The sequence below is a fragment of the Mchenga conophoros genome, linkage group LG1, assembly GCF_057382185.1.
Source record: "Mchenga conophoros isolate Kocher_MC1m ecotype Shallow Benthic linkage group LG1, M_conophoros_male_GT1.1, whole genome shotgun sequence".
NCBI lineage: Eukaryota > Metazoa > Chordata > Actinopteri > Cichliformes > Cichlidae > Mchenga > Mchenga conophoros.
Genome location: NC_140526.1, coordinates 11,510,363 through 11,537,855, shown reverse-complemented (window position 1 = coordinate 11,537,855; position 27,493 = coordinate 11,510,363). Strand labels below are relative to the sequence as shown.

The 27,493-nt window shown below is 37.3% G+C and overlaps 4 protein-coding genes across 4 annotated transcripts; all 4 read left to right on the top strand.

Annotated features, from left to right (window-relative positions):
* Positions 1-651: 651 nt before the first annotated feature.
* Positions 652-1,822, top strand: LOC146582950 (uncharacterized; the record flags this gene model as incomplete). Its single annotated transcript, XM_085279839.1, has 5 exons — positions 652-667; positions 769-804; positions 909-1,208; positions 1,283-1,603; positions 1,695-1,822. Coding segments are annotated over 5 exons (801 nt in total), but the record flags the coding sequence as incomplete, so codon positions are not given.
* Positions 1,823-6,918: 5,096 nt separating this feature from the next.
* On the top strand, positions 6,919-8,294 carry LOC146582949 (uncharacterized). The gene is made up of 5 exons (XM_085259144.1): positions 6,919-6,997; positions 7,095-7,130; positions 7,235-7,534; positions 7,609-7,929; positions 8,001-8,294. The coding sequence occupies exons 1-5, from the start codon at positions 6,973-6,975 to the stop codon at positions 8,114-8,116; spliced, it is 798 nt and encodes a 265-aa protein (XP_085115270.1). The 5' UTR covers positions 6,919-6,972; the 3' UTR covers positions 8,117-8,294.
* A 7,400-nt stretch (positions 8,295-15,694) lies between these two features.
* On the top strand, positions 15,695-17,070 carry LOC146582948 (uncharacterized). Its single transcript, XM_085280323.1, has 5 exons — positions 15,695-15,773; positions 15,871-15,906; positions 16,011-16,310; positions 16,385-16,705; positions 16,777-17,070. The coding sequence occupies exons 1-5, from the start codon at positions 15,749-15,751 to the stop codon at positions 16,890-16,892; spliced, it is 798 nt and encodes a 265-aa protein (XP_085136449.1). The 5' UTR covers positions 15,695-15,748; the 3' UTR covers positions 16,893-17,070.
* A 6,986-nt stretch (positions 17,071-24,056) lies between these two features.
* LOC146582947 (uncharacterized) lies at positions 24,057-27,325 on the top strand. The gene is made up of 10 exons (XM_085259010.1): positions 24,057-24,135; positions 24,233-24,268; positions 24,373-24,672; positions 24,747-25,067; positions 25,186-25,278; positions 25,436-25,460; positions 25,635-25,702; positions 26,034-26,070; positions 26,179-26,249; positions 26,852-27,325. Exons 1-10 carry the CDS (start codon positions 24,111-24,113, stop codon positions 26,968-26,970), a joined length of 1,095 nt encoding a protein of 364 aa, XP_085115136.1. The 5' UTR covers positions 24,057-24,110; the 3' UTR covers positions 26,971-27,325.
* The last annotated feature ends 168 nt before the right edge of the window (positions 27,326-27,493 follow it).

Here is a 27,493-nt window from a genome sequence, read left to right as displayed (position 1 = left end):
ATATGTCCTCCATTGTGCCATAGTCAAAGACATACAGTTAGTGGAGGTTAGCTGGTGATCCTAAATTGCCCAGAGGTGTGAGTGTAAATTGCCACCTGTTTGTCTGTGTTAGCCCCGTGACAGACTGTTGACCTGTCCAGGGTGTACCCTGCCATTGCCTCCACCCCCCACTACACTCCCACCCAAACCAAATTGCATAAGCAGAGGAAAATGGACGGGTGCATTTCCTCAGTGCAAAGTGAAAAGTGAAAGAAGATAAGTATCCTGTATTGGGTATAGTTGTCAGTACGTCAGACTGACTTATTATACAGAATCAGAGTAAGGTAAGATAACTGAAGAAGCAAATTATCTGACAAAAAGAGAGAAATAGAGTGTTAGCAAAAGCTAAATGGGTATATAATGTATATGAGAGTAAAATAGTATAACAGTACAGTGTGGTAAGTATTATTTGTTTGTAGATATTATTTTTAATCCTAACAAGTAAATATCTCTTGCTACCATACAAGGAGCAGGTAGGGGTATGTTATAATTGCATGTTTGCATATGGTTATTTACTCTTTAACCACTCTGTGGTTTTGGACTTTGAGAAGCTTTCAGAAGATATGCTGCAGAGGGTCTGTAAGGGTGGCTCATTTTCTATAATGATGAATAATAATCGCTCTTCTGTGTGAGTACACTAACAGATAACATCTACATCTTTAAGTGAAACTGTTTTCTATCTATTTAATCTGAAAGGATTCATTTAATTTTTCACTTCTTTTCTTCAAGGTGTTCTGGCAAACCAAGTCATAAGCCAAACCGAAGGTAAGTTCAGTTTCCTTCATTACAAGATATGTCTCTTCTGTATTCCTAAATGTTACTAGGTTGCGCTCATCATTACCTATATTGCTCACTATGATGTCACGCAGATATTTTTCCTGCAAAGATCCTGGCGCAGCAGACGATTATAAGTGAAAACAGTGACCTTTATGTAACATGCAGCACATTTGGGAAAAAGAAAGACTCCATGGTTTTTATTTATTTGTTAATAAACGAGTGCGGAATCCAGTATCTCGCCCAGAAGAAAGATCGAAGTGACACCCTGTTCACCATATCCAGAGCTAGTCTTAATCACAGTGGAAATTACAGCTGTGTTTATTCCCCGAATCATTATACACTTTCTGAAGTAGCCAAGAAAGGAGACCACATCATTCAGATTCTGGTCATAGGTAAGTGTTTTGACTCCTGAACATATGATGTCATTGTTATTTCTTTCCACTCATTTTCTCCTGTTTCCATGCAGCCAATTTTCTCCCAGCAGATATTTCAATAGTTGGGCCATCCACTCTTCATGAGGGAAACTATCTTGAATTCCAGTGCACAGTGTCTCAACATATTCAAACTCTTGGTGGATGTAAATTCATCTACGCTTACCTGAGGAAGAATGACACGATTCTGCTAGTGCAAGTCTTTAATGTCTCTCAGATGCTGACAACATTCATCATCGATGGTGCAGTTTTGAGGGATTCAGGTCATTACAGCTGCATAGTGCTGCCATCAAAATGCTTCTATGAGCATGAGTACACAGTTCATGGAACAAACAATGTATTTCTTCAGGTCAAAGGTAAGAATGTCTGTATGCTTCAAAAATCTTTCAAATAGATAATTTTTAAATTTTTAAATTTTAGTTTATTCTGTCTTTTTGTGCTTTCCAGTGAATTTAATCTCTTCAAGGTTACTACGTTATGGAGTGATAACCTTGATGGTATTACTGGTGGTGTGCCTTTGGTGGATCATACAACAAACAGGCAAATGCGCACATGCTGGAGGAACGGCAGGATGAGAGAGGGGGACGATCTAGATCAGGAGTGTCAAACTGATTTTATGTTGCAGGCCACACACAGCCCACTAGTTAAGTGGTGAAACTCCCCTTTCTGTCAGTGGAAAGAAGTTATATATTTAACTGTTTTTCTAAATGATAAAGAAAAAGCTGCTGTAATGAAGAAATAAATCCCCCAGGACAACTCTTTGGACTTATGGTCTCTGTGATGACGAGAAGAAAAACAGTCAAAGACAGCAGGACAGAGATACACAGTGTTACTTTCTCACCACAGTTAGAGGGCAAATATTTATATTTATATTGTAAGATATAAATAGCTCATTTTTGTATATTTAATATTAAATTTCATTTTTTTAATTTGAGAAGAATTTTCTAGCAATTTTTTCAAGGTTTTACAGCAATAATACATTTTGACAGTCATTGAGGTGACTTTGATTTCTAACACACAAATAAGAGATCTTATGAAGATCATGATCAGCAGTGTGCCAAATAACATGTTTTTTTAACACTAAAGGCACTGTAAAATATGGGTAACTAATTGGTTTTCTTATCTTGATCTGTAGAATAAAAAGGCTGGATTGATCACATCATTCACAAGAATAATAAAACTAACATTTTCAGCTTATTATCACGATGTTTTTGTTCTTTTGCACCAGCAGGGTTGTATCTGTTAGTTCACTGAGTGTCACCGGAAGACCACAGGGTATATATGGTGTGTGTTTCATGCTGTCTGAATTAGAATAGTTAATTCTGTCATGAAAAATGGTGAACAGAAAAGAGGCAAGCTTATGAGTGTCTAAACAGAGATGGCCATGGCTGCTACTTAACTTCAAACTGTCAAACCACAGATGATCTGCCTGCAAGATCAAGCCCACAGTTTTCTTCCCCTATTTGCCCTTCAGTCCACATTCCAGCTAATTCATGACCGAAGCGAATGCTAATGCAATTAAAAATGAAAGGGATACTTTTCATTCTGACTTATAGCATCAAGTCAAATACATTTCTGGGATGTTGATTTGGTTAATTGATTAGCAGACCGGTGTTGTCGGCTTTAGCTACGCTGGATGGGCAACAATAAGATAACCCCCAAAGCACAAAAGGTTTCACAGGTGCAGGCCACTTACCTAGCCATTTTATTCTACAGCAGTAGGGTTACCACATACAAAGCTGTGAAAGAGGTTTTTTGCTTTTGCTTTTTTGCAAAAACTGCCTAAAAAGTCTGATGTCAGTAGCTATTCCCCGGTACAAACTTCTGTTCCCAAATTCAAACAGACTCTGTGGCACCACTGAGAGTTTAAAAGAGCCCAGAAATTTAGATCTCCAATAAAATGATTGTAGTGGCTTCTCTCCCATGTGTTACAATAAGGTTTAACATACATGCATCCATAGAAAAAAAGATTTTCAATGTTCAACAGAGTTAGAAGTTGAAGAAGCAGGAAGTTAGCTCGCTATCATTTCTATCTAAAGATGATTTGCCATGTACTGACCCAGAGATTTCTAAAAAACTAAAACGTATGGCTTGTCAGACATTAATAAAGACAGAAAGAAATTAAGTAGTGTCAGTGTTTGTATTGAAGTTGGGCTGGCATGTAATGATATGCTACCTGATGGCTAGCTACAATGCTATGGTTAGAATAATGAAATAATAGAACATAAATAAATCAGCACAGTGAAGATGGGGGATGAAGGTAATTTTTTTTTTTTACCCAATGGGCAGAAAAAAATGCAATCGTATGGCAGGGCAAAGATACTGAAAACAGACCAAACCTCAGTCAAAATATCACCTGAGATGATCCATCCAAAACATGTGTTCAGTCACTAATATGACAGATTATGGCCACTCTTGGTAGGTTTATCATTTTTATTTCTTTTAAAATAATAAAAAAGGATATGCAATGTAGATTTTCAGCATGATTTTGTCTGTGATTGTCTTTTGATCTATGACCAAGCTCAAATTGATTTGGTGCTGATAGGGGCTCCTATTAACCTGAAAAACTTCTGGAGGAAAGGTGAATGAATTATTAATGATGCACCTAAACGTGATAATAAATACAAGTGCTGTGAAGAGATCTAAACAGATATCACATACTTTTTATACATTTGCAATTTTCCTCTTTTCTATGCAGTCACCATGATTAGTCCTTGCCTCCTCATCTCCTTTCTCACTGTGCTTATCTTCCAGTGTTGGGGAGTAATGGAATACATGTACCAGCGTTAAGTATTTAAAATACAAATTATTTGTTAATTACCAGGGCAGAGAGTGATCCTGAGAAGGTGACTGCTGGCAGTGTTCAGACGATGCATTTGATAACCTGTTGCTATAAAATCAACCTAAAGAGAAGTTGGAAGTTAATTTATTTTTAGTTTCCAGAAACCACATCAAACTGTTCCACTTTTTAAAAAAATTTTTTAGTTTCATGTGAGACTCTTTGACACTTTGCTCAAAGGCTGACATCCTGTGGTAAATCTTTGTTACTACAAGTTACTTCCTAGTTGTTTTAAAGAGATATGTAACTTAATTTGTTCAGCTTGCTGCAATACATGCGCCCTTATTTGATTGGACATTAAAAGTTACAATTGCATTATAAGAGGTCCTGCCTAACTCTGAAGCAGTTACTTTCTGGAACATGTAATAATTAAGAAAATGTAATTTGTGAATTTTGAGGATATTTAAACACTGTGTACAAAGACAAAAAGGACCTTTGGAAAAAGTAGTGTAACCATGTGACCCACTCCTGGATACACGTTAATCTAGAATTGTAAGAAGATAGATTTGAGTGCACATCTGTAAATTAGAGTATATTCATAGAACACGCACACACACACACACACACCTTGCGCAAGTTCAGTAAATTGCAAGTTGCATTTTTCTGAAACTTTTTATGAACACCCCACCACTCCCAGAGGAAAAACTGAAATTGTCAAGCATTTGAATAAAACAACACTGGATCCTTTACAAAAATGCAAAGCAAATAATATTGTTCTTTTTCTGGATATCCAGAGGAAAAGGTTTGGCCCAAGTCAGTATAATCTGTTGAAGTCAGCCGGATCAGAATCAGTCAAAGTGCACTTTTAAATCGGTGTTCAGCTTTGTGTTATGGTCAAAGCCTCACTTTTATGAGTGTATATGTGTGTGTTTGAAAATCTATGGAAATCTTTTACATATATTTACAGTTGCCCTGAGAGGCCAAACAGACTGCAACTTCAGAAGTATTATATACAGTGGGGCAAAAAAGTATTTAGTCAGCCACCGATTGTGCAAGTTCCCCCACCTAAAATGATGACACAGGTCAGTAATTTGCACCAGAGGTACACTTCAACTGTGAGAGACAGAATGTGAAAAAAAAATCCATGAATCCACATGGTAGGATTTGTAAAGAATTTATTCGTAAATCAGGGTGGAAAATAAGTATTTGGTCAATAACAAAAATACAACTCAATACTTTGTAACATAACCTTTGTTGGCAATAACAGAGGTCAAACGTTTACTATAGGTCTTTACCAGGTTTGCACACACAGTAGCTGGTATTTTGGCCCATTCCTCCATGCAGATCTTCTCGAGAGCAGTGATGTTTTGGGGCTGTCGCCGAGCAACGCGGACTTTCAACTCCCGCCACAGATTTTCTATGGGGTTGAGGTCTGGAGACTGGCTAGGCCACTCCAGGACTTTCAAATGCTTCTTACGGAGCCACTCCTTTGTTGCCCGGGCGGTGTGTTTTGGATCATTGTCATGTTGGAAGACCCAGCCTCGTTTCATCTTCAAAGTTCTCACTGATGGAAGGAGGTTTTGGCTCAAAATCTCACGATACATGGCCCCATTCATTCTGTCCTTAACACGGATCAGTCGTCCTGTCCCCTTGGCAGAAAAACAGCCCCATAGCATGATGTTTCCACCCCCATGCTTCACAGTAGGTATGGTGTTCTTGGGATGCAACTCAGTATTCTTCTTCCTCCAAACACGACGAGTTGAGTTTATACCAAAAAGTTCTACTTTGGTTTCATCTGACCACATGACATTCTCCCAATCCTCTGCTGTATCATCCATGTGCTCTCTGGCAAACTTCAGACGGGCCTGCCATGCACTGGCTTCAGCAGCGGAACACGTCTGGCACTGCGGGATTTGATTCCCTGCCGTTGTAGTGTGTGTTACTGATGGTGACCTTTGTTACTTTGGTCCCAGCTCTCTGCAGGTCATTCACCAGGTCTCCCCGTGTGGTTCTGGGATCTTTGTTCACCGTTCTCATGATCATTTTGACCCCACGGGATGAGATCTTGCGTGGAGCCCCAGATCGAGGGAGATTATCAGTGGTCTTGTATGTCTTCCTTTTTGTGATGATTGCTCCCACAGTTGATTTTTTCACACCAAGCTGCTTGCCTATTGTAGATTCACTCTTCCCAGTCTGGTGCAGGTCTACAATACTTTTCCTGGTGTCCTTCGAAAGCTCTTTGGTCTTGGCCATGGCGGAGTTTGGAGTCTGACTGTTTGAGGCTGTGGACAGGTGTCTTTTATACAGATGATGAGTTCAAACAGGTGCCATTCATACAGGTAACGAGTGGGGGACAGAAAAGCTTCTTACAGAAGACGTTACAGGTCTGTGAGAGCCAGAGATTTTCCTTGTTTGAGGTGACCAAATACTTATTTTCCACCCTAATTTATGAATAAATTCTTTACAAATCCTACCATGTGAATTCATGGATTTTTTTTTCACATTCTGTCTCTCACAGTTGAAGTGTACCTCTGGTGCAAATTACTGACCTCTGTCATCATTTTAAGTGGGGGAACTTGCACAATCGGTGGCTGACTAAATACTTTTTTGCCCCACTGTATTTCCTCAGTGAGCGCGAGTGAAAGAAGATAAGCATCCTGTATTGGGTATAATTGTCTGTATGTCAGAATGACTTATTATACAACTAAAGAAACATCAGTGGAAATCAATTTGTGATATGAGGTATTTGACAGTAAAATGGTTTATTTTTTGTAGATATTATTTTTTATCCAGTCAAAAATGTTGAACGTGTCACCTTACAAATAACAGGAAGTGGTTCAATATAGTTTCTCCATATTTACTCTCTGTGGTTTGAGCAAGACTTTTGAGAAGCTTTCAGAAGATACGCTGCAGAGAGTCTGTAAGGGCGGCTCATTGTCTATAACGATGAACATAATAATTGCTCTTCTGTGTGAGTGCACTAACAGATAACATCTATGTCTTTCAGTCAAACTGTTTTCTATTTAAGCTGAAAGGATTCATTAGATTTTTCACTTCTTTTCTTCAAGGTGTTCTGACAAATCAGGTCATAAGCCAAACCGAAGGTAAGTTCAGTTTCCTTCATTACAAGATATGTCTCTTCTGTATTCCTAAATGTTACTGAGCTGCATTCATCATTACATATACTACTCACTATGATGTCTCACAGATATTTTTCCTGCAAAGATCCTGGCCCAGCAGACAATTATAAGTGAAAACAGTGACCTTTATGTAACATGCACCACACTTGGGAGAAAGAAAGACTCAAGTGTCCATGTTTATTTGTTAGTAAATGGGTGCGGAATCCAGAATCGCACCCAGAAACAAGATCAAAGTGACACCCTGTTCACCATATCCAGCGCTAGTCTTCATCACAGTGGAAATTACAGCTGTGTTTATTCCCCGAATCATTATACACTTTCTGAAGTAGCCAAGAAAGGAGACGACATCATTGAGATTCTGGTCATAGGTAAGTGTTTTGACTCCTGAACACATGATGTCATTGTTATTTCTTTCCACTCATTTTCTCCTGTTTCCATGCAGCCAACTTTCTCCCAGCAGATATTTCAATAGTTGGGTCATCCACTGTTCATGAGGGAGACTATGTTGAATTCCAGTGCACAGTGTCTCAACACCTACATACACTTGGTGGATGTAAATTCATCTACTCTTACCTGAGGAAGAATGTCACGATTCTCCAAGTGCAAGTCTTTAATGTCTCTCAGATGCTGACAACATTCATCATCGATGGTGCAGTTTTGAGGGATTCAGGTCATTACAGCTGCATAGTGCTGCCATCAAAATGCTTCTATGAGCATGAGTACACAGTTCATGGAACAAACAAAGTATTTCTTCAGGTCAAAGGTAAGGCTCTCTGAATGTTTCAAAAATGCTTTTTTAAATTCTTGTTTATGCTGTCTTTTTGTGCTTTCCAGTGGATTTCATCTCTCTGGGGTTACTGCGTTATGGAGTGATAACCTTGATGGTATTACTGGTGGCGTCCCTTTGTGGATCAAACAAACAGGCAAATGCACACATGCTGAGGAAATGACGGGATGAGAGAGGGGGACGATCTAGATCAGGAGTGTCAAACTGATTTTATGTTGCATATCTCTGACTAAATAAATCTGATTCCCAGATGACTAAACATGCAACTATTTTGCTGGTAATACCTGAAGTGAGTAAAGAAAATCAACAGCCTATTTATGCAAGATAATTCATAATTTTATGGGGAGGTGAGGTGGGGTGGGGGGTATATTGGTTGAGTCTGATTATTGGAGGGGGGGGGGGGTGTCATGAACCCTCTGCAAATTACGCCCCTGTGATGAAACTCCCCTTCCTTTCATTGTAAAGAAGTTACGTATTTAACTGTTTCTCTACGTGATAAAGGAAAATAAATATATCGGCACAACTCTTTAAATTGTAAAATATAAATATGTAAAATTACAGAAAAAGTTCTGGTAGCTCATTGCCCAGATTGTCAAGTTCTGGATTTTTGTTGTTGTTGTTTTAAACTGTAATCCTCAAAAATAGAAATTTCAATAGTAGAAGATTTATAAAAGAAATCTGTCTTCTTTTTTTTTTTGCCTTATTACTTTGTATATTTAATATTAAATTTCTCTTTTTTTTAATTTCAGAAGATTTTTCTGGCAATTATTTCATGGTTGAAGGCTTTACAGGAGGTGTGGGGACCTCCAGGCCTCAAGGCCCGGTGTCCTGCAGGTTTTAGATATCATTCTGGGTCAATACATCTGAATCAAATGTTTAGTTCATTACCAGGCCTCTGGAGAACTTCAAGACATGTTGAGAAGGTAATTTAGCCATTTAAAGCAGCTGTGTTGGATCAAGGACACATCTACAACCTGCAGGATACCGACCCTTCAAGTCTGGAGTTCCCCCACCCCTGCTTTACAGCATTAATGCCTTTTGACAGTCATTGAGTTTTCTAACAATAACCTAATAAGAGGTCATGAGTTTGCATACCAAATAACATATTTTTAACACTAAACACTGTAAAATATGGTTATCATTATAATACAATATACAAATACATGAGAATATGAGAAGTCCCCTTGCTTATCAAATGCAAAATGTTGCTCATTATAATGCTGTTTTTGCTGTTTCACGCCAGCAGGGTTGTGTCTGTTAGCTCACTGAGTGTTACAGAAAGACCACAGGATAGATGTGGCGTGTCTTTCATGCTGCCTGAATTAGAATAGTTAATTCTGTCTTGAAAAACAGAAAAGAGTCAAGCTCATACGTGTATAAACAGAGATAGCTGCTGATGACTGCTACCTTTCTTCAATGAATACAGAAAGACAGAAACAAGGTTGTGTCAATGTTTGTAGGGTTAATGAAGTTGTGCTATCTGGCATATAATGCTGTGCTACCTGATGGCTACCTACAATACTATTGTTAGAATAATGAAATAATAATACATAAATAAATCAGCACAATGAAGATGGCAGGTGAATGTAAACATTTTTCCCCGATGGGGAGAAAAAATGCAATCATATGACAGGGCAAAGACACTGAAAACAGACCAAACTTCAGTCAAGATGTCACCTAAGATGATCCATCCAAAACATGTGTTTAGTCATTAAACAGTGTGCACACTATGCTGCTGTGTGGTTTGGATTACTCACTATGACAGATTTCCACCCTCTGTAGGTTTATCATTTTCATTTACATCAAATATTTGAAAAAGTATATATAAAATATGTAGATTTTCAGCATGATTTTGGGATTTTTTTTTTTCTGATGTGTTTTCATGGATCTACGACAAAGCCCAAATTGATTTGGTGCTTACAGGGGATCCTATCAACCTCAAATACTTCTGGGAGAAAGGCGAACGGATTATTATTGTAGGTGCCAGACATCTGCTTTATATTTTTGTTTACAATTGAGTTCGTGTTCGTTTCATAATTCATAGATTCATTACATAAGTCATCTTTACAGGATTAATTATGTGTTTACATAAAGTAATGTTATGTCACTGTTTGGGATTGGAACCTAAAAAGGGGTACCTCTCACTTTAAGTATGTAAGTGCAATAGTAGCATGAAACCCTGTGTGAGGGGGAAGGGGAGGAGCATGGACAGAGAGGTTAGGAGTCACATGGTTTTTCTGACCGTGTGCACAGGTAGTTCTGGATAACTGCTTATTTTTTGGAACTTTCATGCTTACTTAGGAAGGAGTTCATTGTTATATCTTCAGTTTGCAATAAATAAACAGTCTTCACATCATAATGCAACTGGAAGCATTTCTTTTGGAAACCAGGAACACGCGTCAGCCATAGACTCTCTTCTTGAACTTGGTTTATTGGAAATTACCCTACAATTATTGACACACCTGCTTATAAACGTGATAACAAGTAAAAGTGCTGTGAAGAGATCTGAACAGATCTATCACATACTTTTTATGGATTTGCAGTTTCCCTCTTTTCTATGCAGTCAGCACGATTAGTCCTTGCCTCCTCATCTCCTTTCTCCCTGTGCTTGTCTTCTACTTGCCCTCTGACTGGGGTGAAAAAGTAACACCATGTATATATGAGAGACCATGACACCAAAGATGTATAACCATGCAAGTGGGTTTCTTGAAATGCTGCCCAGAGTGATTTTCATGACCAGGCCAGAGAGAGAAGGTGACTGTTAACAGTGTTCAGACTATTAGATAAAAAGTCTGTACCATTCATTAAGTCCCATGCAAAACCAGGACAAAACATCAGGCCCCGAACAACAGAATGATATCAAGTCTCTGTTGGTTGGTTTCTTCTGTGTTTCCAGATACCACATTACACTCTTCATTTAGAAAAAACTTGATTTAGATGTTCGTGTTTGGAAATCAAGCGGCACAAACTGTGTTCAAAGTATGAAAGTACCATCCAACGGTAAGTCTCTGTTACTTTAAGCCACTCCCAGGTTGTTTTTATAAAGGGATATGTAACGCAGTTTCTTCAGATTGATGAAATAAAATGTCTTGTAAAGACATTTGAAAAAACATGTAAAATTTCTGTAGAGATTATTTTACATTTGAATAGCTATAGCTGTTGTCAATTTTGATTTCCTATATAATTTCCCAGAGCAGTGAGAGTGAATGAAGATAGGATCCTATATTGGGTACTACTGTCGGTATGTCAGACTGAGTTACTGTACAGCAATAGAATCAGAGCACTTGAAGAGGCTGAGTCAACTCTGGGTCCAGGGTTAGGGTTACAAGGTCAAGTGTAATCAAATACCTAATAATCAAAAAAATTTTGGTTCCATATTTTTTCTATATGGCGTTCCAGGGTAATAAGACAGATCACATATTGTACTTCAGTAAACCTGCATGTTTTGTTTTCTTTTAAAATCTTATGTTTTAAAACAGTTCATTCAGTTTTGTGCACACCACGGTGAGCTTTAATTTAGTCTGATGTTTTTAAATACTTATGTATCGTGTGTACATGGACATTTTAGTAGAAAAATTATTTGTTATGACTGTTGAAGTGTGTGTTAATGTGTTAGTGTGCCTATAAACACCCAATGCAAAAGTGAATGTACCACTGAAATGTGTTTTCTTACAGTGCAATGAGTCAGCAGGCAATGCAGACATATTGGAGGAACAGCAAGAGCAGATAGAGGGAAGCACAGGAAGGTATAGAGAAAATAGAATTACAGTAAAGACATAGTCTGGGGAATTCTTAATAGAATTACACACGATGACTGAAATAGAAAACCTATCTATCCGAGATCTGTTCTTTTTCAAATCCAAAGAAAGACAACAGTCTTATTCCACTAACATTCATACGCTCAGTGCTTAAGAAAACATTTAAAACTATTACTCCTGATAATATCTGTTTCCCAAAGCTTTAATGAAATTTCATTTAAGGTAGCTACTGTATATACAGCTGTTAGGCTGGTTTAAAGTTTGTGAGTACAAGAAAATTATGATTAGAATAAAATGTGCTCAAGTTTGTTTAGATGGTAGGGTGCAGCTGTCATCAGATCAGAGGAATGGGAAAGGATTTGGGTGTGTGTAATTGTAGAGAGAGAGGAATTTATTGACAGTGGGGGTCTGCCTGTCATAAAAGGAAATATGAAGAATAGTATGCACAGAATAGGGTAAAAGCAGACAGATGTCATGAGTATACAATCTTTCAGTAAGATGTTGGTTACATGAATGGTTTTTCTCATGACTAACCGTGCGTCCAACATCCACTCTGCACATGCTTACGTAGCACATATATATACACACATACTCAAGTATCAGCACAGGCTGGTACCACACAGACACACACACACACACCCACACACACCACTCTGGCCATGAGTTGCTGTTGTTGCCATATAAGGGAATCCCCAGGGTTTTATAGCATATTTTAAAGCTCATGGGGACCCTCCCCCAAAGTGTGAGGCTAAATGTATATATGTGTAGGACTGAGGGATTGACCCTCAGATCTGCTGGTTACAATTGCATTAGTTCCCTCTGTGCAGAGGTTCGGTTTAAATAAATGCAAATAAATACAAGTGTTTGTGATTTCAGAGTGTTTCTTTACAGCTGGGTGACAAATGGACCAGAAGTATAGAGTGATTTACATCATTTATATCACTCCATACTTCTATACCAGAAGTATAGAGTGATTTATAACAGGTATTACCAGTAACAGGTATTAAAAGTATTACCAGTATAAAAATACTGGTAATACTTTTATGTACACTTTACAAAACTCAAATAAAAAAGTATCAAAACAATATGGAAAGGTGAGTGCTCAACATATTTTGGCAGTCGTGAATCTGTGTATACTATGATTGCATGGCGTTTGACTTCCTTATACTGTAAAACTCATGGTTATGATATCTTTTAAAAATTACATAGGTGACTTCACTGCTAACATGCATAAATTGGCAGTATGAGGAATGCAGTTGTCAAATCCAACATTTATCACCTGTCACTAGCTGTTTTGTCATTTTGAGTTTTACAGCTCAATAAGGTTAGATTGAGGACAAGTTTGATAAGAATAACAAAAACAAACACGAGCAGCTTATTATAAACCTTTTTTGTCCCTTCAAACCAGCAAGTTTGTCTGTGTTACTTCACTGAGTCTTACAGGAAGACCACAGAACAGGTGTGCTTCTTGAATTAGAATAGTTAATTCTGTCATGAAAAACGGTAACCAGAAATGAGGGGAGAGGCAACCTCACAAGTGTCTAAATAGAGATGACCGTTTCCAACCACAGACAATCTGCCTGTAAGCTGCCAGCATGCCTGTGTGCCGCCTCCTTCAAACATTAAAATAAAGGCAACAGCTTTGTCAGCCCCATATTTTCTTTAATCCATGTTCCAGTTAATGTTAGTCCATTCACCAATTTGATCAACTAAACTGCACAATGAAGAAAAGTTTGATTCTTGGACAAACAACAAAGCCAAGGCCAACTTGGGGCTGATTAGTTCAACTACAAGCCTCAAGGACTTCTGTGAGACAGACAAATGGGTTATTGTTGATGAACCTGGTTATAAACACAACATTAAGTAGAACTAGTGAAAGGAGATCTACAAAGATATAACACACTTTTTGTGCATCCGTCATCTCCCTCCTTTCTTTGCAATTAACATGATCATCCCATGAATCCTAATCTCCTTTCTCACAGTGCTTGTCTTCTGCCTGCCCTCTGACTGTGGTGAAAAAGTTACACTGTGTATCTGTCTATCACGATGTGTATGACTCTCCTACCCTTTGCCATCAGATATACCTCGTCATCTACTGCTTTCTGTTGAACATCCGCTACCATGCATTGCTGATTAAAGCATGCGTCTTAACCTCCAACTGTTGCCAGGCTGATATTAATAACCTAGCAGAGAGTGATCCTGAGAAGGTGACTGCTGGCAGTGTTCAGACGATGCATTTGATAACCTGTTGCTTTCATTCGTTAGATACTCTGCAAAAACAGCAACACCCCCCATTTGAAAAAAGAAAATGCAATTTCATATTGAAGTTAGGATTCTGAAATCAGGCCTTTGCCATAAGCTCTCTTTTATGATATTCTTGTCACTAAATTGCCCCCTGTGGCTTTTTGTGTGGAATCACTGGCCTCAATAGTGGCTAAAACATTTGCCCAGTACCACATGCAAAGTGGTTAGCACTATTCTTCACATTGAGACAGTCCTGGGCTTAAACCCAGGCAGGCTGAGCTTACATGAGTTTTATCTGGGATCTTTAAATTATCCTGTAAATGAGATGACGAGATGAGTTAAAGTTCCCTGTCTTGACCTAAGACACACTTGGAAAAAAGATGCTAAATCAGATCTACTGCACTAACAAAGAAAGACTGTGACTCTTTCTCCTTGCTTAAATTAAATATATAAAATCAACCTAGAAAGATGGTGTAAGTTAATTTATTTTTAGTTTCCAGAAACCACATCAAACGATTCCACTTTTTTTTAAATTTAGAGTTTCATGTGAGACTCTTTGGCACTTTGCTCAAAGGCTGACATCCCATGGTAAATCTTTGTTACTACAAGTTACTTCCTAGTCATTTTAAAGAGATATGTAACTTAATTTGTTCAGATTGCTGCAATACATGCGCCCTTATTTGATTGGACATTAAAAGTTACAAATGCATTATAAGAGGTCCTGCCTAACTCTGAAGCAGTTACTTTCTGGAACATGTAATAATTTAAGAAAATGTAATTTGTGAATTTTGAGGATATTTAAACATTGTGTACAAAGACAAAAAGGACCTTTGGAAAAAGTAGTGTAACCATTGTGACGTTTACAGATATTTTATTTCGAAAAGGTCGAATGTAAGCCGGAAAGGGGGTTAGGAAAAAGGAAGGAAAACATTAGAGCAACAAGTTAGTGCTGCAGATTATGTTGCCGCTGCAAGCCTGAGAATTAAAGAATGGAACTGATAAATACTGAAGTTGTTATCATTAATGTTTGAGGCATGCAAACGTAAGCATGTGACCCACTCCTGAATACACGTTGATCTAGAATTGTAAGAAGATAGGTTTGAGTGAATCTGTAAATAATATTATATTTATGAAACACACACACACACACCGCAAGTTTCATTTTTCTGAAACTTTTCATAAATCTTTTATGAACACCCCAGCATGCCTGGGGTAAAAGCTGTAATTGTCAAGCATACAGACACACTGGACACTGGATCCTTTACAAAAATGCAAAGCAAATAATATTGTACTTTTTCTGGATATCCAGAAAAAGAACCAGTCAGTCTAATCTGTTAAAGTCAGCTGAATCAGAATCAGTCAAAGTGCACTTTTAAATCAGTGTTCAGCTTTGTGTTATGGTGAAAGCCTCACTTTTGTGAGTGTATATATGTGTGTTTAAATATGTGTGAAAATCTATTATGTATATTTCCTCAGTGAGCGCGAGTGAAAGAAGATAAGCATCCTGTATTGGGTATAATTGTCTGTATGTCAGAATGACTTATTATACAACTAAAGAAACATCAGTGGAAATCAATTTGTGATATGAGGTATTTGACAGTAAAATGGTTTATTTTTTGTAGATATTATTTTTTATCCAGTCAAAAATGTTGAACGTGTCACCTTACAAATAACAGGAAGTGGTTCAATATAGTTTCTCCATATTTACTCTCTGTGGTTTGAGCAAGACTTTTGAGAAGCTTTCAGAAGATACGCTGCAGAGAGTCTGTAAGGGCGGCTCATTGTCTATAACGATGAACATAATAATTGCTCTTCTGTGTGAGTGCACTAACAGATAACATCTATGTCTTTCAGTCAAACTGTTTTCTATTTAAGCTGAAAGGATTCATTAGATTTTTCACTTCTTTTCTTCAAGGTGTTCTGACAAATCAGGTCATAAGCCAAACCGAAGGTAAGTTCAGTTTCCTTCATTACAAGATATGTCTCTTCTGTATTCCTAAATGTTACTGAGCTGCATTCATCATTACATATACTACTCACTATGATGTCTCACAGATATTTTTCCTGCAAAGATCCTGGCCCAGCAGACAATTATAAGTGAAAACAGTGACCTTTATGTAACATGCACCACACTTGGGAGAAAGAAAGACTCAAGTGTCCATGTTTATTTGTTAATAAATGGGTGCGGAATCCAGAATCGCACCCAGAAACAAGATCAAAGTGACACCCTGTTCACCATATCCAGAGCTAGTCTTCATCACAGTGGAAATTACAGCTGTGTTTATTCCCCGAATCATTATACACTTTCTGAAGTAGCCAAGAAAGGAGACGACATCATTCAGATTCTGGTCATAGGTAAGTGTTTTGACTCCTGAACACATGATGTCATTGTTATTTCTTTCCACTCATTTTCTCCTGTTTCCATGCAGCCAACTTTCTCCCAGCAGATATTTCAATAGTTGGGTCATCCACTGTTCATGAGGGAGACTATGTTGAATTCCAGTGCACAGTGTCTCAACACCTACATACACTTGGTGGATGTAAATTCATCTACTCTTACCTGAGGAAGAATGTCACGATTCTCCAAGTGCAAGTCTTTAATGTCTCTCAGATGCTGACAACATTCATCATCGATGGTGCAGTTTTGAGGGATTCAGGTCATTACAGCTGCATAGTGCTGCCATCAAAATGCTTCTATGAGCATGAGTACACAGTTCATGGAACAAACAAAGTATTTCTTCAGGTCAAAGGTAAGGCTCTCTGAATGTTTCAAAAATGCTTTTTTAAATTCTTGTTTATGCTGTCTTTTTGTGCTTTCCAGTGGATTTCATCTCTCTGGGGTTACTGCGTTATGGAGTGATAACCTTGATGGTATTACTGGTGGCGTCCCTTTGTGGATCAAACAAACAGGCAAATGCACACATGCTGAGGAAATGATGGGATGAGAGAGGGGGACGATCTAGATCAGGAGTGTCAAACTGATTTTATGTTGCATATCTCTGACTAAATAAATCTGATTCCCAGATGACTAAACATGCAACTATTTTGCTGGTAATACCTGAAGTGAGTAAAGAAAATCAACAGCCTATTTATGCAAGATAATTCATAATTTTATGGGGAGGTGAGGTGGGGTGGGGGGTATATTGGTTGAGTCTGATTATTGGAGGGGGGGGGGGGGGGGGTGTCATGAACCCTCTGGAAATTACGCCCCTGAAGTGATGAAACTCCCCTTCCTTTCATTGTAAAGAAGTTACATATTTAACTGTTTCTCTATGTGATAAAGGAAAATAAATATATCGGCACAACTCTTTAAATTGTAAAATATAAACATGTAAAATTACAGAAAAAGTTCTGGTAGCTCATTGCCCAGATTGTCAAGTTTTGGATTTTTGTTGTTGTTGTTTTAAACTGTAATCCTCAAAAATAGAAATTTCAATAGTAGAAGATTTATAAAAGAAATCTGTCTTTTTTTTCTTTTTTTTGCCTTATTACTTTGTATATTTAATATTAAATTTCTCTTTTTTTTAATTTCAGAAGATTTTTCTGGCAATTATTTCATGGTTGAAGGCTTTACAGGAGGTGTGGGGACCTCCAGGCCTCAAGGCCCGGTGTCCTGCAGGTTTTAGATATCATTCTGGGTCAATACATCTGAATCAAATGTTTAGTTCATTACCAGGCCTCTGGAGAACTTCAAGACATGTTGAGAAGGTAATTTAGCCATTTAAAGCAGCTGTGTTGGATCAAGGACACATCTACAACCTGCAGGATACCGACCCTTGAAGTCTGGAGTTCCCCCACCCCTGCTGTCTCTGTATTTATATATGTGTGTGTGTGTGTGTGTGTGTGTGTGTGTGTGTGTGTGTGTGTGTGTGTGTGTGTGTGTGTGTGTGTGTGTGTGTATATATAACAGTTCTGTAACTGTAACTTTGGTCGTTGCTGTGCTTTTTTTGGAAGTCGAATTTCCCAGAGGAACCCACCCGAGGGATTAATAAAGTTCTATCTCATTAATGCCTTTTGACAGTCATTGAGTTTTCTAACAATAACCTAATAAGAGGTCATGAGTTTGCATACCAAATAACATATTTTTAACACTAAACACTGTAAAATATGGTTATCATTATAATACAATATACAAATACATGAGAATATGAGAAGTCCCCTTGCTTATCAAATGCAAAATGTTGCTCATTATAATGCTGTTTTTGCTGTTTCACGCCAGCAGGGTTGTGTCTGTTAGCTCACTGAGTGTTACAGAAAGACCACAGGATAGATGTGGCGTGTCTTTCATGCTGCCTGAATTAGAATAGTTAATTCTGTCTTGAAAAACAGAAAAGAGTCAAGCTCATACGTGTATAAACAGAGATAGCTGCTGATGACTGCTACCTTTCTTCAATGAATACAGAAAGACAGAAACAAGGTTGTGTCAATGTTTGTAGGGTTAATGAAGTTGTGCTATCTGGCATATAATGCTGTGCTACCTGATGGCTACCTACAATACTATTGTTAGAATAATGAAATAATAATACATAAATAAATCAGCACAATGAAGATGGCAGGTGAATGTAAACATTTTTCCCCGATGGGGAGAAAAAATGCAATCATATGACAGGGCAAAGACACTGAAAACAGACCAAACTTCAGTCAAGATGTCACCTAAGATGATCCATCCAAAACATGTGTTTAGTCATTAAACAGTATGCACACTATGCTGCTGTGTGGTTTGGATTACTCACTATGACAGATTTCCACCCTCTGTAGGTTTATCATTTTCATTTACATCAAATATTTGAAAAAGTATATATAAAATATGTAGATTTTCAGCATGATTTTGGGATTTTTTTTTTTCTGATGTGTTTTCATGGATCTACGACAAAGCCCAAATTGATTTGGTGCTTACAGGGGATCCTATCAACCTCAAATACTTCTGGGAGAAAGGCGAACGGATTATTATTGTAGGTGCCAGACATCTACTTTATATTTTTGTTTACAATTGAGTTTGTGTTCGTTTCATAATTCATAGATTCATTACATAAGTCATCTTTACAGGATTAATTATGTGTTTACATAAAGTAATGTTATGTCACTGTTTGGGATTGGAACCTAAAAAGGGGTACCTCTCACTTTAAGTATGTAAGTGCAATAGTAGCATGAAACCCTGTGTGAGGGGGAAGGGGAGGAGCATGGACAGAGAGGTTAGGAGTCACATGGTTTTTCTGACCGTGTGCACAGGTAGTTCTGGATAACTGCTTATTTTTTGGAACTTTCATGCTTACTTAGGAAGGAGTTCATTGTTATATCTTCAGTTTGCAATAAATAAACAGTCTTCACATCATAATGCAACTGGAAGCATTTCTTTTGGAAACCAGGAACACGCGTCAGCCATAGACTCTCTTCTTGAACTTGGTTTATTGGAAATTACCCTACAATTATTGACACACCTGCTTATAAACGTGATAACAAGTAAAAGTGCTGTGAAGAGATCTGAACAGATCTATCACATACTTTTTATGGATTTGCAGTTTCCCTCTTTTCTATGCAGTCAGCACGATTAGTCCTTGCCTCCTCATCTCCTTTCTCCCTGTGCTTGTCTTCTACTTGCCCTCTGACTGTGGTGAAAAAGTAACACCATGTATATATGAGAGACCATGACACCAAAGATGTATAACCATGCAAGTGGGTTTCTTGAAATGCTGCCCAGAGTGATTTTCATGACCAGGCCAGAGAGAGAAGGTGACTGTTAACAGTGTTCAGACTATTAGATAAAAAGTCTGTACCATTCATTAAGTCCCATGCAAAACCAGGACAAAACATCAGGCCCCGAACAACAGAATGATATCAAGTCTCTGTTGGTTGGTTTCTTCTGTGTTTCCAGATACCACATTACACTCTTCATTTAGAAAAAACTTGATTTAGATGTTCGTGTTTGGAAATCAAGCGGCACAAACTGTGTTCAAAGTATGAAAGTACCATCCAACGGTAAATCTCTGTTACTTTAAGCCACTCCCAGGTTGTTGCAATGAGTCAGCAGGCAATGCAGACATATTGGAGGAACAGCAAGAGCAGATAGAGGGAAGCACAGGAAGGTATAGTGAAAATAGAATTACAGTAAAGACATAGTCTGGGGAATTCTTAATAGAATTACACACGATGACTGAAATAGAAAACTTATCTATCCGAGATCTGTTCTTTTTCAAATCCAAAGAAAGACAACAGTCTTATTCCACTAACATTCATACGCTCAGTGCTTAAGAAAACATTTAAAACTATTACTCCTGATAATATCTGTTTCCCAAAGCTTTAATGAAATTTCATTTAAGGTAGCTACTGTATATACAGCTGTTAGGCTGGTTTAAAGTTTGTGAGTACAAGAAAATTATGATTAGAATAAAATGTGCTCAAGTTTGTTTAGATGGTAGGGTGCAGCTGTCATCAGATCAGAGGAATGGGAAAGGATTTGGGTGTGTGTAATTGTAGAGAGAGAGGAATTTATTGACAGTGGGGGTCTGCCTGTCATAAAAGGAAATATGAAGAATAGTATGCACAGAATAGGGTAAAAGCAGACAGATGTCATGAGTATACAATCTTTCAGTAAGATGTTGGTTACATGAATGGTTTTTCTCATGACTAACCGTGCGTCCAACATCCACTCTGCACATGCTTACGTAGCACATATATATACACACATACTCAAGTATCAGCACAGGCTGGTACCACACAGACACACACACACACACCCACACACACCACTCTGGCCATGAGTTGCTGTTGTTGCCATATAAGGGAATCCCCAGGGTTTTATAGCATATTTTAAAGCTCATGGGGACCCTCCCCCAAAGTGTGAGGCTAAATGTATATATGTGTAGGACTGAGGGATTGACCCTCAGATCTGCTGGTTACAATTGCATTAGTTCCCTCTGTGCAGAGGTTCGGTTTAAATAAATGCAAATAAATACAAGTGTTTGTGATTTCAGAGTGTTTCTTTACAGCTGGGTGACAAATGGACCAGAAGTATAGAGTGATTTACATCATTTATATCACTCCATACTTCTATACCAGAAGTATAGAGTGATTTATAACAGGTATTACCAGTAACAGGTATTAAAAGTATTACCAGTATAAAAATACTGGTAATACTTTTATGTACACTTTACAAAACTCAAATAAAAAAGTATCAAAACAATATAGAAAGGTGAGTGCTCAACATATTTTGGCAGTCGTGAATCTGTGTATACTATGATTGCATGGCGTTTGACTTCCTTATACTGTAAAACTCATGGTTATGATATCTTTTAAAAATTACATAGGTGACTTCACTGCTAACATGCATAAATTGGCAGTATGAGGAATGCAGTTGTCAAATCCAACATTTATTACCTGTCAGTAGCTGTTTTGTCATTTTGAGTTTTACAGCTCAATAAGGTTAGATTGAGGACAAGTTTGATAAGAATAACAAAAACAAACACGAGCAGCTTATTATAAACCTTTTTTGTCCCTTCAAACCAGCAAGTTTGTCTGTGTTACTTCACTGAGTCTTACAGGAAGACCACAGAACAGGTGTGCTTCTTGAATTAGAATAGTTAATTCTGTCATGAAAAACGGTAACCAGAAATGAGGGGAGAGGCAACCTCACAAGTGTCTAAATAGAGATGACCGTTTCCAACCACAGACAATCTGCCTGTAAGCTGCCAGCATGCCTGTGTGCCGCCTCCTTCAAACATTAAAATAAAGGCAACAGCTTTGTCAGCCCCATATTTTCTTTAATCCATGTTCCAGTTAATGTTAGTCCATTCACCAATTTGATCAACTAAACTGCACAATGAAGAAAAGTTTGATTCTTGGACAAACAACAAAGCCAAGGCCAACTTGGGGCTGATTAGTTCAACTACAAGCCTCAAGGACTTCTGTGAGACAGACAAATGGGTTATTGTTGATGAACCTGGTTATAAACACAACATTAAGTAGAACTAGTGAAAGGAGATCTACAAAGATATAACACACTTTTTGTGCATCCGTCATCTCCCTCCTTTCTTTGCAATTAACATGATCATCCCATGAATCCTAATCTCCTTTCTCACAGTGCTTGTCTTCTGCCTGCCCTCTGACTGTGGTGAAAAAGTTACACTGTGTATCTGTCTATCACGATGTGTATGACTCTCCTACCCTTTGCCATCAGATATACCTCGTCATCTACTGCTTTCTGTTGAACATCCGCTACCATGCATTGCTGATTAAAGCATGCGTCTTAACCTCCAACTGTTGCCAGGCTGATATTAATAACCTAGCAGAGAGTGATCCTGAGAAGGTGACTGCTGGCAGTGTTCAGACGATGCATTTGATAACCTGTTGCTTTCATTCGTTAGATACTCTGCAAAAACAGCAACACCCCCCATTTGAAAAAAGAAAATGCAATTTCATATTGAAGTTAGGATTCTGAAATCAGGCCTTTGCCATAAGCTCTCTTTTATGATATTCTTGTCACTAAATTGCCCCCTGTGGCTTTTTGTGTGGAATCACTGGCCTCAATAGTGGCTAAAACATTTGCCCAGTACCACATGCAAAGTGGTTAGCACTATTCTTCACATTGAGACAGTCCTGGGCTTAAACCCAGGCAGGCTGAGCTTACATGAGTTTTATCTGGGATCTTTAAATTATCCTGTAAATGAGATGACGAGATGAGTTAAAGTTCCCTGTCTTGACCTAAGACACACTTGGAAAAAAGATGCTAAATCAGATCTACTGCACTAACAAAGAAAGACTGTGACTCTTTCTCCTTGCTTAAATTAAATATATAAAATCAACCTAGAAAGATGGTGTAAGTTAATTTATTTTTAGTTTCCAGAAACCACATCAAACGATTCCACTTTTTTTTAAATTTAGAGTTTCATGTGAGACTCTTTGGCACTTTGCTCAAAGGCTGACATCCCATGGTAAATCTTTGTTACTACAAGTTACTTCCTAGTCATTTTAAAGAGATATGTAACTTAATTTGTTCAGATTGCTGCAATACATGCGCCCTTATTTGATTGGACATTAAAAGTTACAAATGCATTATAAGAGGTCCTGCCTAACTCTGAAGCAGTTACTTTCTGGAACATGTAATAATTTAAGAAAATGTAATTTGTGAATTTTGAGGATATTTAAACATTGTGTACAAAGACAAAAAGGACCTTTGGAAAAAGTAGTGTAACCATTGTGACGTTTACAGATATTTTATTTCGAAAAGGTCGAATGTAAGCCGGAAAGGGGGTTAGGAAAAAGGAAGGAAAACATTAGAGCAACAAGTTAGTGCTGCAGATTATGTTGCCGCTGCAAGCCTGAGAATTAAAGAATGGAACTGATAAATACTGAAGTTGTTATCATTAATGTTTGAGGCATGCAAACGTAAGCATGTGACCCACTCCTGAATACACGTTGATCTAGAATTGTAAGAAGATAGGTTTGAGTGAATCTGTAAATAATATTATATTTATGAAACACACACACACACACCGCAAGTTTCATTTTTCTGAAACTTTTCATAAATCTTTTATGAACACCCCAGCATGCCTGGGGTAAAAGCTGTAATTGTCAAGCATACAGACACACTGGACACTGGATCCTTTACAAAAATGCAAAGCAAATAATATTGTACTTTTTCTGGATATCCAGAAAAAGAACCAGTCAGTCTAATCTGTTAAAGTCAGCTGAATCAGAATCAGTCAAAGTGCACTTTTAAATCAGTGTTCAGCTTTGTGTTATGGTGAAAGCCTCACTTTTGTGAGTGTATATATGTGTGTTTAAATATGTGTGAAAATCTATTATGTATATTTCCTCAGTGAGCGCGAGTGAAAGAAGATAAGCATCCTGTATTGGGTATAATTGTCTGTATGTCAGAATGACTTATTATACAACTAAAGAAACATCAGTGGAAATCAATTTGTGATATGATGTATTTGAAAGTAAAATGGTTTAAGAACACACTCCTCTGAATTTTATTTTTTGTAGATATTATTTTTTATCCAGTCAAAAATGTTGAACGTGTCACCTTACAAATAACAGGAAGTGGTTCAATATAGTTTCTCCATTTTTACTCTCTGTGGTTTGAGCAAGACTTTTGAGAAGCTTTCAGAAGATACGCTGCAGAGAGTCTGTAAGGGCGGCTCATTGTCTATAACGATGAACATAATAATTGCTCTTCTGTGTGAGTGCACTAACAGATAACATCTATGTCTTTCAGTCAAACTGTTTTCTATTTAAGCTGACAGGATTCATTAGATTTTTCACTTCTTTTCTTCAAGGTGTTCTGACAAATCAGGTCATAAGCCAAACCGAAGGTAAGTTCAGTTTCCCTCAATACAAGATATGTCTCTTCTGTATTCCCATATGTTACTGAGCTGCACTTATCTTTACATATGTTAATCACTATGATGTCTCACAGATATTTTTCCTGCAAAGATCCTGGCCCAGCAGACAATTATAAGTGAAAACAGTGACCTTTATGTAACATGCAGCACATTTGGAAAAAAGAAAGACTCAAGTGTCCATGTTTATTTGTTAATAAATGGGTGCGGAATCCAGAATCGCACCCAGAAACAAGATCAAAGTGACACCCTGTTCACCATATCCAGAGCTAGTCTTCATCACAGTGGAAATTACAGCTGTGTTTATTCCCCGAATCATTATACACTTTCTGAAGTAGCCAAGAAAGGAGACGACATCATTCAGATTCTGGTCATAGGTAAGTGTTTTGACTCCTGAACACATGATGTCATTGTTATTTCTTTCCACTCATTTTCTCCTGTTTCCATGCAGCCAATTTTCTCCCAGCAGACATTTCAATAGTTGGGTCATCCACTGTTCATGAGGGACACCATATTGAATTCCAGTGCACAGTGTCTCAACATATTCAAACTCTTGGTGGATGTAAATTCATCTACGCTTACCTGAGGAAGAATGTCACGATTCTCCAAGTGCAAGTCTTTAATGTCTCTCAGATGCTGACAACTTTCATCATCGATGGTGCGGTTTTGAGGGATTCAGGTCATTACAGCTGCATAGTGCTGCCATCAAAATGCTTCTATGAGCATGAGCACACAGTTCATGGAACAAACAAAGTATTTCTTCAGGTCAAAGGTAAGGCTCTCTGAATGTTTCAAAAATGCTTTAAATAGACGTATTTTTTATAATAATGTATTATTTTTATACTGAAATATATTTTTAAATAAATTAATCATCTTATTTTACTTTCCAGTTGATTTGGTGTCTACAGTATTACTCCATGTTGGAGTAATAACCTTGATGCTATCACTCGGGGCATGTCTTTGGTGGATTTGCAACAAAATAGGTCAAATAAGTATAATTAAAAATAATTTTAGGCTTCACATTTTTTTCACAAGTCATTGTTTATTGTATGGATTAATCAAACCAACCACATAATATAGCCGAATATACCTGCATGCAATATTTTGCTTTAAAATTATATTTGTTTTGCGTTTCAACAGTTCGCTCAACTTCTTGCAGACCACGGTGAGCTTTAATTCAATATGCATAATTTTTTGGACACTTCTGTGATTTTTATTATTAGGAAAATTATTTTTTTATGTTTTGTCTTTGTGTGTAAAGTTCTATATACTGAATGCACTATATCACTGAAAAAGTGAATGTACCACTGAAATATGTTTCGTTTGTTTTGTTTTACAGTGCAACGACTCAGCAGGCAAATTCAGACATGTTGGAGGAACAGCAGGAGCAGGAAGAGTGGGAAGACGGTATGGTCAAAATGGAGTTACAGTCAAGACATACTGTAGGGAATTTTTGATAAAGTTACATATGATGACTTAGAATGAAAATCTTATCTGTGTTCTGCTCTTTTCTAATCCAAGAAAGGATTTCTGTGTAATTTCACAAACAGTTATACATTCATATTCTTTCAAACAAAAAAACTATTTAAAACTATTCAAATCACATCTGTTTCATTAACGACTAAATTTTTCAAAGCTTTCAAAAGTGAGCTATATACAGCTGTTATAAATAGAAATTGCTATGAACTTTAATTTTTCTCTGTATTTCACTGTGTTTTTGTGTGTGTGTTTTTATCAGAAAAAGAAGACTCTTTCAGCATAGAGTATGATGACGCGTAAGAATATATTTTTATTTTCAACATCTGTACACTTAAAAAATGTGTAATAACAACAAAAGCATGAGCAGTAATGAAATCTGATCATTAACAACATTTTATCATCAGGTGTCCAAACAATCTGGCAGCTGAGGTTTCATTGCCTTCTGAAAATTTTGAAGACGCGTACACTGTTGTAGGTAAGCGATCACATTGTGTTTCATTGTGCTATAATAGACATAGTTTTGATGCCTTTTAACAGTCATTCAGGTGACTTTATTGCCTAACATGAACATAAAAGAGATGATAAGTCCCATAACATTAATCAGCAGCATGCCAAGTAATACATTTTACTAAAGTACGGTACTAAAAGTACTTTAAAATTAATATATTCAGTGAATCACAATTGGCAATGTAAGATGAATGCAACATGATGACATGTTGCATTATCAAATACAACATGTATTACCTAAGAGTAGTTATTATGTCTTCTAGTCTTGAGCTGGATTGAGCATGAAGTTATTAGAATAAGAAAACATATTGTTGGGAACTTATTACAAATGGTGTTTTAATACTTGAAACCAGAAGGTTTGTCTTTGTTGCTTTACTCAGTCTTACAGGAAGACCACAGGAAATGTGTGAAAGAGTGTTTCATGCTGCCTGAATTAGAATAGTTAATTCTGTCAGTAAAGATGGTTACCGGAAAAGAGGCGAAAGGCAAGACCATGAGTGTTGAAACTCATTAAACACATGTCTAAATAACACTTGTGACCACTATTTAACTGAAACTTTCCAACCACAGATGATGTGCCTGCAGATTCAAGGCCAGAATGCCTATATAGTTCATCAATGAAACGTAAAAAGAAAGACAACAGCGTCCCCACCCCCAGTTCCTCTTCATTCTATGTTTCAGCTAATTAATGACTGCAGGCAATGATCATGTTCAGAATGAGTGGCAATGTTTTCTGAAAGTGTAGTGGCTGCGAAGCATCGGCATTCACAGATGTTTATCAGCAACACAGCGGAATTGAAAGACTTGCTCCAACTTGCTGTTTCTTGTTTCTTCATAAAACATTTTGATCAAAGGCATAGATGTACTTACCATGCTTTATAAAATAGTCTGCATTTTGCTTTCACTCTAGAGCATGCAGACATTAGTGTTTTATATTTTTCCTAGAGATGTGTTCACATTTTTGTGACCCCTTATTTCCATCAATCCATCATAAAAATGTATATAATATGTATATAATACAATAAAAAATACTCACTGTGTATAGCTTTCAAATTTACAATTATTATGTTTTTATTGTGGTAATTAGATGTATTTGTATTCAATAAATTGTTTCTAATCCATACAGAACATGTTTAATAAATTTGAGGTTGGGGTTTGGGAAGGCTATCACATTATCCTGCATAATTAAATAATTAAAATAGAAAAAGCACA